This window comes from Colossoma macropomum, unplaced genomic scaffold (genome assembly GCF_904425465.1).
Source record: "Colossoma macropomum unplaced genomic scaffold, Colossoma_macropomum, whole genome shotgun sequence".
Lineage (NCBI taxonomy): Eukaryota > Metazoa > Chordata > Actinopteri > Characiformes > Serrasalmidae > Colossoma > Colossoma macropomum.
The window spans coordinates 15160744-15174020 of NW_023494803.1; the positions used below are offsets into that span (position 1 = coordinate 15160744).

Here is a 13277-nt window from a genome sequence, read left to right on the forward strand (position 1 = left end):
CAGAATTTCATATCAGCCAATATTTAAAGCGGAACTCCACCAGTTTTTAAATAATTCTGCGTAATTAAATTATGTAAACAAAGTCATTCAGAGTGAATGCCAGGCTTGGCCGTCATGGGACCCTTAGCCAAGGAATATGCAGGATTGCTTCAAACGCTGAGAGCATTGCATAAGTTCTCACTTGGCTATATATTTCCAATAAAATATTGATGAAGTCTACCACTGTGTCTGGCTGTTCAATATAAAGACAATGAAGCCCCCAGTTTACAGTGTATTATAAAACTGGTGGTCCCTGTTCTTGAAATTTGATTGGCAGGTTTCACTTATATCACAGGCTTTGAATTTAAGAAGAGTGATGTACAAAATAAAATAATTTCAAAACACAATATTGAGTGTAGTGACATAGCTGCTTCTATAGAGCTAGAATAAGATGGGAAAAATATACAGTACACCAGACATTTAGAATAAGGAGGTTCTGTATGTTGGTCACAAAGTATCCCATGTATTTTACAAACTACTGTATTAAATCTTTAAGGCAACTATTGTGCTTTTGTTTATTTATAATTTGCAAGCAAGTCTGGAGGTGTCACAGAAGGATTAAACTTTGTCCAGCAGGTGGCGCTGTAGCTCTGAGCCAGCATTTTCCAAACACTGCAGCAATACCAAGGCTATTATCCCAGTAGAGACTTTACCTACAATGACAATTTCCACTGGCTTCTGATGGGCAAGTTATATAGATATAAATTCTATTTATGGAAATTTGTTCTATCAAAAGCACAGTCAAAAAAGATAGGAGAGAGATTTTTTTAATAAAACATGGTTAGAAAATCTGCTTTTATTGCTCAGTTACCTCCACATATTCTCATAAAACTCTGTATTGTTATTTACAGATCTAACAAATTGTTCCTTAGTAAGCTCACGTTCACACAGTACCTCCTAAAACAGAAAGATCCTAAAGTAGCTGACTGAAGGGCAAACATTCCCTGTGTCCACAATAGTTCAAAACAAGGTGCAATGAAAAACTAATATGTAGTCTACATTATGTAGCTTCTTGAACCATCAGATGCTTAGAGGCTGTTCTTTGAAGTGACGTCTTTTATTAGTGTGGTGTCACATGAGTAGTGCAGACAGCGGTAAATCTCCTCAGCTCTAGAGCGGCTTATGTACGCACCTGCCTGCAGTGCATCCACTGAACTGAAACAGAATAGAAATATGATTTTGTATTTAATCTCCTACGACAAACAGTGGGAAAGTAGTGTAAAAAAATATCATGGTTTGAAAAAAGATGAAAAGGCAAATCGAATGCAAAAACATTTATAACAAGGTATAACGTCAGCTTAGAACGAACAACCAACAGTTGGCTCGGTAGGTCAGTGATGGATCACACCGCCTTAATGCCATCACTCCTACCACATGCACGTCAGAGCGCATCACAGTATTCAAACATAAGCTAGCAGATGTCTGGATTTCTCTATTCTATTGTAGTAGTTTGAGAGTTTGAGGGGTGAACCGCAATATATCTATTGCTTGCTGTGTAAAAGCATTAACTTCAGTGGGATTCTCTCACCAGACAAACAGAGTCCTCTTTTTAGGTACATTTAAACTGAAATCGGTGCTTTTTTGTCGTGTTTGATCTACAGTAACAATTTGGTGTGTTGTGACAGAGCGCTGCTTCAAGTTAGCCAGCTGCTAAAAACAGCTAGCCTAGAAAGCTAGCGTTCTCCCACTCTCAATTGCCCAACACACAGAATCCTCAGTTTACTTTCGTTTAAATCAGTGCTGTAACTAGCATAAACCCACTTCTTTCTTTCACTGTAGTTGTGTGGAGCAGACGTGATTTAACGCTGCTAAAGCTTGTTAGGATATTAGGAAAGAAGTGAGTTCGCTGTAGGACAGTACAGTTACGCCACTTATCTTGTCACTCACACTTGGTCACACGAGAACAGATTGCCGATCGCTCCACTCAAAAAGGGAATATATAACTCCACGTTTCAGACATTGCTAAAGTATATTTTAGCAAATATACAAATCACGCTGAAAAACTCGGAAGTGTGCCCTCTTGTGGCGACCGCAGAGTCGTTTCCTTGCAGCAGAAGGTAGTGTGAGAATGGTCTATTATATCGAAAATTTATCAAACATTTCTTATATTTCTATCGAGGAAAGGTATGTCGCAATAATTATTGTTTATCACCCCACCCTACTCCAAACAGACTATAATTAGACTAGAACTGACATAGTAGAATGAACACTCAAAGCACAAGGCACAGAGTTTGGCTTGTTCAGACAGTGATGTAATGGTGTTGTATTTAAAGCTGCACTATGTAAGATTTGGAGAGTTGTCTGGTGGAAATGTGTAATAGCTTGCAACGTGCGAAAGAACATTTTGAGGTGACGGTTGTGCTTTGGACCCTCCTGAGTAGATGAATCTGGTGTGAGCGCATTGAGAGCATACTGAAAGAGAACTCAGTCTAAAATTGATGAAGGATGTGTCTTCTGAGGATGTCAGTGAATGAGGTACTATTGTCATCATATCTTCATCAGTACTGTTGATTTTGCATTTGTCAAAAACATCTAGACATCTAAACATCCAGCCAGGCCTACTTTTGAGCCTGCGCATGTGACGTTAATACATAAAGACATATGACGTATGGCGTTTTAAAAAATTCCCACAAAATCCAACCAATCTCTGACTTTTAAAGTGCTCTTTCAGGCTTTACAGCGTGACTCGCAGCAGCGTACAGACCTAATTTTTTTCTGAGACGGTAATGCTACTTCTTTCAAATCTAAGAAATCTAACAAAATCTTGCATAGTGCTGCTTTAAAATAGGTGTACAAATACTGTATGCTATACCTGCTGACCAGATGACTGACAGAACTGAAGCGATGACACATGTACAGGGCATTAATGTAGGTGACACAGGGCAATGTGAGGTAAAACTGTAATGCCTGTAGTCGAGGACCTTTGACCTCCAAGGGCACGCAGATGGCCTGCCCATTTCTCAGTTCCACCTGGGCCAATTCTGCCAAGAGTGCAGCAGTGTCCTCTGGACCCTGGCTGACCAACAGTCGTATTCCTGCTCTCACCAGTGCAGCTACAGTGCTGTCGTAGTAACGGCTGCGCTGGAAGGATCGCAGTGGCTCTCCTGGGCATAAAACATAAAAATGCAAAAACCTAAATAAATTTAACAAATGAATGGTGTTTAATATACAATTGTACTTTAAATTAATGACATAAGCTGGGTTTATGAAGCAATTCTTCATTAATCAAAGAGAATTTTTCCAAACATCTCTCAAAACAGTTATTTCTGATGAACTGCAATAAAAGATAGCTTACCAGGTTTAGTACGGTCTTTCTCCACAATGAAGCACACCCGGTCAAACAAAGCCTGAAGGCTCTGTATCCTGTCCTGTAGCCGTTTTCGACTTTGAGGGTTGGCTATGTCAGACTCGCTCTGCCACTCCACTGCCATGCGGTTGCTCACAATGAAATCACAGTTGACTAAAGAGCAGACCTGCACTGCTGCCCCATGCTTTAAGCGGAGGGAGGACACAATCTCTGCACCACTGCTGATGCAATGGCTGTCGACTAGTATGCTTACACAAGGAGGAGAAGCAGGGGCTTGGATGATTGAGACACCAAAATCTACAGGACCATCAGCCACAGAGAAAGAGGCTCCAGCTGCCTGAAAACATGAATTAAAACACCAAGGGATGTTTGGGTACAATCATCATAAATCGTAAAATATTAAAAGTATTTGTATGACATTAAAATTAAGCATTACATTAAACAACCAGCAAGGTTTAAATGAAAAACACATGGTAAATCTGCTAAAAAACGCTAATAGGATCTATTTGAGAACTGTCTGAGTGTGAAGCTAATATTTAATAAGCACATTTGACTAACAGCCGTCCATCCCACACTCACAGCCTGCTACACCACTAAAGCAGAACTATATACAGCAGCGTAAGTGAGAAACAAGTGAAGCAGTTTTTGCATATACAGATTGTAGACTACCACGCTGTGTCTGTGTGTAAAACTGTGTGGGTAGGACAAGCCACATTAACCTTGTGACTGGTGAGGCTAATGCTTATGCAAGCTTACAAGATTACAACTACATAGTTTAAATCAAAGGGAGAGAATTTTGATGAAATACATACATAATTTATAGGGCATACTTTGTACTGGCATATTGTACAGTCACAATAAGCTAATTTGAAAGAAAAGTTTTAGGTTCCCCTTGGGGTTTTAAGACATGAGAGTAGTGTTTGTTTCTTTTGCCAACTTGGATTCTAATTCTACAGTTGTTTCACTGCTGCTTTTTATCAACAGTATTTTTTTTAACTTAACAGGAGCTACTGTAATCCTACCTGAGCTGTAACTAAAGAAGTGGAGAGAGACTCCTTAAAATCCAGCTTTTCAGACAGCAGTGCCTGGTTCCTGAACTTTTGTCTAGTCATCTCCTCTTGCTGCTGCATAACCTGCTTTGTGCTCCTCTCTACATTTTGAGAATGTTCAAAACCAGGCAAAGAATGCAGTTGCAGAGCTTTAAAACTTTTCTCATCCGGTCTCTCTGAAATACATGTCTCTTCAGCAAGTAGCATCTTCCTCTTTTTTCCTTCTCCCTCCTCCTCACTGTCACTGGAATCCTCCATTTGGACAATCCTGGAGCGTTTGGTTTTCCAGGGTACCTTAGTCTGGAGGTCTGCCATCTCTCCTGTAGTCCGAGTCTGTCTAAGTCGAATTCTGTGCCGTGTGGCATACAGTCTCCTCCCATCTACGTAGGAGTCTTCAGGCATGATCTCTACTTCAGCCTCCTCTTCTTCCTCATCAGCAGCACTACCAACCTCTTCAAGTTCGCTGCCACTGACCACAAAGCTGTCCTCTGCATATGTCTCATCTTGCTCAGGGACCTATGTATATAGGAGAGAGTACTTTTGATCTGCTTACATAAACCTGAGTTATTAAGAACCTCTAGCAAATACCCATATAACATCATGAGTCTTTTTTTTTAAGATCAACCTTAGGTGTTGGCCAAATGTTTTTATTTTTATTTATTTTTTTTTTTGGAGAAAGGTTTACTTGTAAAGTATCTTTAATTTTATATTTTCATTTCTTTTATCTTCATATTATTATAAGCTGTTAATGATCATAAGCAGTTTTTTAAGAAGGTAAAACAGTAATTTTATCTTCGAAATCCAATTTTTTGTAGTTGAGAACATACTTTAAACAATGTGTCTCATTTTTGCTGGGTGCTTCAAATTGTTTTGGAAAAAAAAGCAGTTCAAATTACATAAGAACTGAAAATATACAAGTTTCATTTTTGGAAATGTGGTTCCTGTCCACTGTATAATATAAAGAGAAGCAGGACATTGCTGTCTTTCCCAGGCTTTCGGGACATTGAATTTGTGTCTGTTAAAACACACATGTTCCGGCAGCAGCGGAGCAGCAGTGTGTGTGTATATATGTATATATATGTGTGTGTATATATGTATATATGTATATATATGTGTGTGTGTGTGTGTGTGTGTGTGTGTGTGTGTGTGTGTGTGTATATATGTATATATATATATATATATATATATATATATATATATACACACACACACACACACACACACACACACACACACACACAGATATATATATAGATATAGATAGAACATTACGGTTTTTATGACCAGCAACTTTCTATAATCTTAACATAGGCCTGGATGGCAAGGATCAACTCCTCAATTGCACTATTTGTTAGTTGCTATTTTGCTGTCCTAAAGTTACAGAGCTACTGCCAAACAAATTCCTTGTGACATCTTACTTGGCCAATAAAAAACAATTATAACTCAATTATTTCTTCTTTTGTTTATCAAGTTTAATTAACGTACAGTATTTTTCCAAGTCAAGTCTATCATACTAACCTGTGAGAAGATGTCTTTGCTGCATCTAGACTTATACACCATTCTAAATTTGTTTCCAATCGCAGGGCTCTTCACAGACTTCAGATAAAATCCATGCATCTCAGAATCTTAAAAAAAAGGAGAAAGTTATGACTCAAAGGCATATTTCTGTATTTCGCAACTTTGTTCATCTCAGTCATCCCTAAACAGTATCTCAATTCCTATATATAGTTTGGGTTGTTAGTAAAAGTGTTTAGGACAAAATGCGTTGAACACAATTCTTGACTTAGAAGGTCTTGTTGGCATCTCAAGTACAGTTGCACCCAAAATTATTCAATCCTCACTGAGACTGCAAGGATTTACAAAATCAGGCTTTTATGAAGATCCAGACCATTTTAAAATACCTGTGTATCAACTGAATGACCTATTCAAATTGATAGCTGATAATGATACTACAAGGACTATCTAGGTCTTTTCCTTACCATTAAGGCCTTGGGAGAATTGGGTGGTGTCTACTACAAAGCCTTGTAAAGACTGGTCCAGTTCTTCACCATCATATTCATCTGACGAGGCAGAGCCTCCTTCTTCAGAGAGCTCTGCCTCTTCATCCAGGAACTGTTTCCCCTCTCTGTGCATCGCCTTCTGGGAGAAGTGAGAGGCAATGATGCAAGATTAACATGTTCTTTTATTTAAATTATAACCATGGAATTAAAAATGGAGCACTATTCACTCGCAGATAGTGTGTGCCACTGCATCTGCATGGTAGTTGTCTTTACCTTAGATTTCATCGTAGTATGTGAACGTTTACATGGCCGGGACACTTTGTGCTGAGTAACGGAGGTCTGCTTAAAGTCATAAACTGACTCTGCTTCACTCTCCTCTGACTAGAAAATAAAGCCAACCTTAATGAAACATGATAATACAAAGCACTAAGTACTACAAGCAAGACTAGATTCATCCATGTAGAAAACTGAAGTACCGTATTTAGAAGAGTGATGCACATCCATTTGTTAGTGCTTTATTAAACAAAAATTAGTTATACGGTCACTCAAAGCAAAAGGATTTTAGTCTTAAGTCAGTTACCAGTCTGAAATGGGTTTTCAGCTCTGACTTTGAACCAATTTTCATAGAATGATCCATATACATCACCACAATGAAAAAAACTGATTCATGCCAATGTTTGTGTGTGCTCTTTTCTTCATGATGAAATCTTTAATGGGCGTGAACAGAGCCAACAGAGTGGGCTCACGTGATATCTCTGTGAAGACACATTGGTTGGAAATAAAAGCAAACTAAACAATTACACTAATATTTGTTTTATAATCTTACTTTGATCTTTCTTTTTACTTGACTTGTGCATAGGCTGTTTATAAATTAGCTATTTTACCCGACTACCCTAAAACAATTTTGGCTAGCCTAATGATGTTTTCAAGACATGCATTGCATACATGTTCCAAATAACTACAAGTTCACATAACTCAAAAATGCCAAATAACTCAGTTTATATTACTGTGCAACATCAAAATAAAAGAAAAATGTGACTAGCCACTAATACTATATACTTAATATGGCTTGTAAACTTTTTTTGACTCTCTCATTCATGTAAAACAGAAGGAAATGAGGTATAAACCTTTTTTTACATGTTGAATGACCAAGTGTCTTTATAATGGTACTGATCTAATTGAAAGCTTATGCTCTAAACATACAGTGAGGACTGTGCTTTGTAGTGCTTCTCACCTCTGGAGAGGCCAGAGGATTGACCTTTCCTTGATGCCCTTGTTTCCTTATAACTACTTCGTCCTCACTGTCACTGCTTGGTGTTCCTTAAAGAAGAAGGAAAAAGAACTAAACAAAAAATAAACACAAACTGCCACACACAAATGACACTACATGGAAAAGGTATCTTTATGTTCAGGTATCAAGTGGACCATATGTGAATAAAGTCAAGAGGCTGTATATTTTTTTTGCTTGTTAGCCCAGTTTCTCAGACTGAGGATCATAACTTATTTTTCTTCATACCATGATGTATTTCTGAGTGAGACACTATATTTGGGTGGATCATTTACTTGATGATAGGTGGTGAGTGTGGGAGGGGAGAGTGAAACATAACATTAAAATTATTTTTTAATATTTTTTGCACAGTGCCATCATCAAAAATCAGATGATGTTTTAGAGGTGGGCAAAAGTTATTACATTTTGATGGAAGATTACAGGAAAACACAAATTTTGTCTTTTAAATGATAGGATACTTAATATAACCAGTGACGTGAACTAACAGGCAGACAATATAAAGCTGAATGGTGTGTTGACTTTAAATAACTCCTATACACTACGTTACAAAGAAATGTTATAAGATTTTGTTTTACCAATGATTTTGCCAGCAATTACCTGAACAAGCAGGATCTTGATTAAGAGTCTTCTCGGTCTGAAGCAGAGACTGTCGGAATGATGTGTTGTCTGTTCCACAGGGCTGTGCTTGAGAACTCCACTCTTTGGGGAAAATTTTTAGACTTGTGCAATTTGATGAGGCAAATGCAGGAGTTGGGGTGGAAGCATTTGACTTCACCAAATTCTTGCTCTCGGTTACTATGGGCGACAGGTTAGTTTTGGCCATAAGGGATGAAACTGCCTTTCTGTCCATTGAGCACACTTTGGGAGTTGAAGCAATTCCAAGAGTAAAGTTGGTAGGTTCACTGGTTTGGATCAGGGGGAGTGAGGGAAATTCTCCGTCAGCCATTGGTCTTGTGGCCATGCTAAGACCTTGTTCTGCAGTTTCTTCCTCGTCCGAGTCCAAATAAAACCCAAGGTCAAAGTTCACTGAAAAAATGTCCTGAGACAAATCAAAGGCCTCAGAATTCTTCTGATGTGCCAGTTTCTCTATAGGTTGGGGCAACATTAAACTCTCAGAAGAGTAAGAAGGATTAAAACTATTTGATGCATGCCGTACACCAGGTGTGGTCTGTCCACACTGTGGAACATCCTGTCTGTTAGAGATTACTGATGTTTTTTTCAGCGTATCAATTTCAGGTAATGTCACTTGTAGGAAAGCCTCATCATCCCCAAACAGGTTGACACTCACATCTAAGTCAGTAAACTCCACATGCTTTTTAGATTCTAAAAGCACATCAGTCTTCTTATATGCCTCTTTGCCATCCAGACCATCATCAAAAAGCACATCCCAGCTAGGGCTGTTGGGCATTTTGGCTGGACCATAAGAAAGCCTGTTACCAGGCAACAGTGCAAGTTTTAGATTAATTTCTGGAGCATCAGATGGTTCAGGAAGGTCAGCTGCCATGTTAGACTTCACAAAGTCACTATGCACATAATTCTGATCTGCTTCAATATTGAAGTCCTGGAATTGATCAATCTCTTCTACTGGATCATAGCAAGTGTCCTTTGGTTCACCAAGGCCAGCAGGTTGATTGTTAAATAAGCAAGTTAGGCCAAAGATCCCTGGTGGAGGTGTAGAAAGGAATTTTTTGACATTGGATAGAATTATTCTTAAGGCTGCTGAATATTGTTTCAGATGGTGCAGTGTTGGGTAGACATTCCACTTTGGTAGATAGAACATGTCCTCAAGAGATGAGCATTCTGAATGCAGATTACAGGGTGGATCAGGCTTTGTTTCAATACTTTCACCCTGTGAATCTCCAGAGCAATTCTGTAGCTGCTCTTCTTGTGCTGGCAGTTTAACCTTCGAATGCCCGCTTATACCATTTGCAACATTCATATCAGCTGCAGAGCTGTCATAGGAGCATTGGAAAGCATTGAGACCTTCTTTGCCTTGAATGATGTCAAAGCCATTGTCAGAAGAGACTTTGCGTTTTATTGAAGTCAATGAAGCAGACAAAGTAGTGTGTGTTTTACTCTCCTCTTCATCTATTACTTCTTTTGTTTCCATCTTAGCTGTTGAAATAGGAGTCCTAAAGTCTTGACCCAAAAATGTGGCTTTAGATCTTTTCTGCTGAGGAGCTTTTCCTCTTGTTTTTTTTGGTACTCTGCTGTCATCCTTGCAACCTACGACATCTTCCTTTTGTAGATGTGCTATGAGCTCTGTGTCATGTTTGTAGTCAGCCTGTTGGATGAGCAAACTTTGATGAATGTGATAAAATGGTGGGGATTACACACACACACACACACACACACACACTCATACATACATATATATATATATGTATATATATACACACACATATACATATATACATATATATATACACACATATACATATATGATGGAAAAACTACACATAGTCGGGTCAAAAATGCAATTTTTAAGGGAAATTTAAAGGTACAAATATTTAAAGCACTGGCTTGTATAAATACATAATTAGAAATCAGACGTAGTTCACATACACCAGTGAAGTTTTTATGGACTTTTTTAATACTAAAATCGAAAATATTAGACAACAAATTCAACCCACAGTATTAAATCCAATTTGGCTGTCATCTGATGTGGCTGATATAAAACATAACGCAGTTGCAGAAGAAAGGCTGGAAACTTTCTACCCACTCCCACAGGTAGAACTAGAGAAGATTATCTCCTCTGCAAATTGTACAACCTGCACACTTGATGCAATTCCCTCAAAATTACTCAAAGAAGTACTACCAGTTATCATTAATCCTCTTTTAACTATAGCAAACTCGTCCCTTAGCCTGGGCCATGTACCCAAAGCTTTTAAACTAGCAGTTATTGGGGCTCTCGAGTGGCGCAACAGTCTAAGTGTTGGCCCTATCATCAAGAGATCGCGAGTTCGATCCCTAGTGATGCTACAGCCATCCGTAGCCGGGAGTCCAAGAGAGCACAATTGGCCTCGCTCTCTCTGGGTGGGTAGGATGGCCCCTCCCTCTCCCCCCATCACTCAGCGCGATGCTAGTCAGCGCAGGCGTCTGTTAGCTGACGTAACAGAACTGGCGGTTGGCGCTTTCCTCCGAGCGCGTTCGGCTGTCCAGTGACGTTGCGTGAGCGGCAGCTCGAAAAGAAGCGGTGGTTGGCTTCACAGGTCTCGGAGGAAGCCTGTGTTAGCCTTCACCCTCCTAGCGTTGATAGCATCGTGTGATTGGGGGAGTCCTAACTAGCGGGTGGAATTGGAGACGACTAAATTGGGGAGAAAATCGGGTAAAAATTAAAAAAAAAAAAAAAAATTAAAACTAGCAGTTATTAAACCTCTGATCTATGCTAGCGTATTGTCTAATTACAGGCCTATTTCTAACCTACCATTTATATCTAATATCTTAGAAAAAGCTGTAGCCCAACAACTTTGTTCATATCTACATAAGAACCACATATATGAAAAATTCCAATCTGGATTCAGGCCACATCACAGCACTGAGACAGCTTTAGTTAAGATAACAAATGATCTTCTTCTTGCCTCTGATCAAGGCTACATATCCCTGTTGGTGCTACTTGACCTCAGTGCAGCTTTCGATACGATAGACCACAATATTCTCCTAGAAAGGTTAGAAAACATGGTTGGAATCACAGGGACAGCCCTATCGTGGTTCAAATCTTACTTAATGGAACATTATCAGTTCGTAAAGGTAAACGATGTATCTTCCAATTATTCAAAAGTAAGATTTGGAATTCCGCAAGGCTCTATTTTAGGACCACTATTGTTTACATTATACATGTTATCGTTAGGCACAGTTATAAGTAACCATGGCATTAACTTTCACTGTTACGCAGACGACACGCAATTGCACATATCAGCCAAGCCTGATGACAAATACAGGTTAAAGAAAATAGAGGACTGTGTAAAAGACGTGAAAGGCTGGATGTTGCGTAACTTTCTCCTTCTAAACAGTAACAAAACAGAGGTTCTCCTTCTGGGTCCAAAAGTGGCAAGAAATAAATTATCAGATTTAATTTTAAATGTTGCTGACTTTCCAGTTATACCTGGTTCAGCAGCAAAACATCTTGGCGTCATGATTGATCCAGATTTATCATTTGATCAACACATAGGCAGTATCACTAGGACAGCTTTTTTACATCTTCGCAACATCGCCAAAATAAGAAACGCCTTATCGCTGCATGATGCAGAAACATTAGTACATGCCTTCATTACTTCAAGGCTAGACTATTGTAACATAGTACTGTCAGGATGCACCAGCAGGAATTTAAGTAAACTTCAACTAGTTCAAAATGCTGCAGCCAGGGTCCTCACTAAAACTAGAAAATTTGATCATATCAGTCCAGTTCTATCATCACTTCATTGGCTGCATGTTAAATTCCGTATTGATTACAAAATTCTTTTATTGACATATAAAGCCCTACATGGGCTCACTCCTGAGTACCTGCAAGAGCTTATTTTCCATTACGAGCCACCACGATTACTTAGATCACAGAGTGCTGGCTTTTTAATAGTTCCCAGAATTCAGAAGGTTTCAGCTGGGGGAAGAGCCTTTTCTTACAAAGCCCCCAAACTCTGGAATGATCTTCCAGAAAATGTTCGGGACTCAGACTCAGTCACAATCTTCAAATCTAGTATTAATATTAGTAGTATAATAATTTTGTAGGTAGTTTGACCAGAGGAGGATGGGTCCCCCCTTGTGAGCCTTGGTTCCTCCCAAGGTTTCTTCCCCAGCTCTGAGGGAGTTTTTCCTTGCCACTGTCACCCTTGGCTTGCTCACTTGGAGGATTTACATTTCATGTTAAAACATGTTAAAAGTCTAATGGATTTCTGTGAAGCTGCTTTGTGACAACATCAGTTGTAAAAAGTGCTATTCAAATAAATTTGACTTGACTTGACCTTTTGTGGTAATATCTCCTTCTCGTTGCTTTGCAAATAAGCAGGGAACTGAGGGCAAATGCAGACAAACAGCAACAGTGACTGGAAACACTTATGAATTATCTTTCTATGATGCATCAACAGCACTTAATTGTTCAAAAAAGGATGCATAGCAAATAAATCAGTCTTTGTTTTGGGGGGAAAAAAGGCAGCATTTGAGAGAATCTCCAACTAACCTCTTCATTGCCCATTCATGGACAACTAGGCCACTTAGGCCTGGCCTACTTACAGCTTCCTACACTTATATAACTATTCTGAGAAGAGTTATGTAAGACCGAGAAGAGCCAGTCTGCCCTTTGCTTCTTTTGTAAAGGGGGAAGGGAGGCAGTGAGAAGGACAGTAAAGAAAATAAAGCTAGATGCACAGACAAAACAAAGTTTTAGATTAAATCAAAATAACCGAATATTATCCTAGGCTTGAGTCTTTCCCCTTTTCCCTGAGTTAACCTCTTCTGAAATTATGAGATAAGATTAAGCCATTTGAAGCAACGAGAGAGGGCTGATAAATGAAAACCTACCAATATAATCACTCTCTCTAACCACACGGACCACTGATCTACTGACACGAGGATACACACAGTCACAGTCAATAGCGAAG

General features: G+C 39.0%; 1 protein-coding gene across 1 annotated transcript in view; it reads right to left on the bottom strand.

Moving 5' to 3' along the window:
* Positions 1-807: 807 nt before the first annotated feature.
* The window catches only part of fancm (FA complementation group M), a 57298-nt gene continuing 44828 nt past the window's right edge, over positions 808-13277 (bottom strand). The window contains exons 14-22 of the mRNA XM_036592847.1: positions 8281-9967; positions 7630-7715; positions 6669-6776; positions 6375-6534; positions 5914-6020; positions 4369-4911; positions 3335-3683; positions 2852-3143; positions 808-1194 (exon numbers count right to left, since the gene is read on the bottom strand). Coding sequence (XP_036448740.1) covers positions 1068-1194; positions 2852-3143; positions 3335-3683; positions 4369-4911; positions 5914-6020; positions 6375-6534; positions 6669-6776; positions 7630-7715; positions 8281-9967 — 3459 coding nt within the window. The 3' untranslated portion in view covers positions 808-1067. The remainder of the gene's footprint in view (positions 1195-2851; positions 3144-3334; positions 3684-4368; positions 4912-5913; positions 6021-6374; positions 6535-6668; positions 6777-7629; positions 7716-8280; positions 9968-13277) is intronic.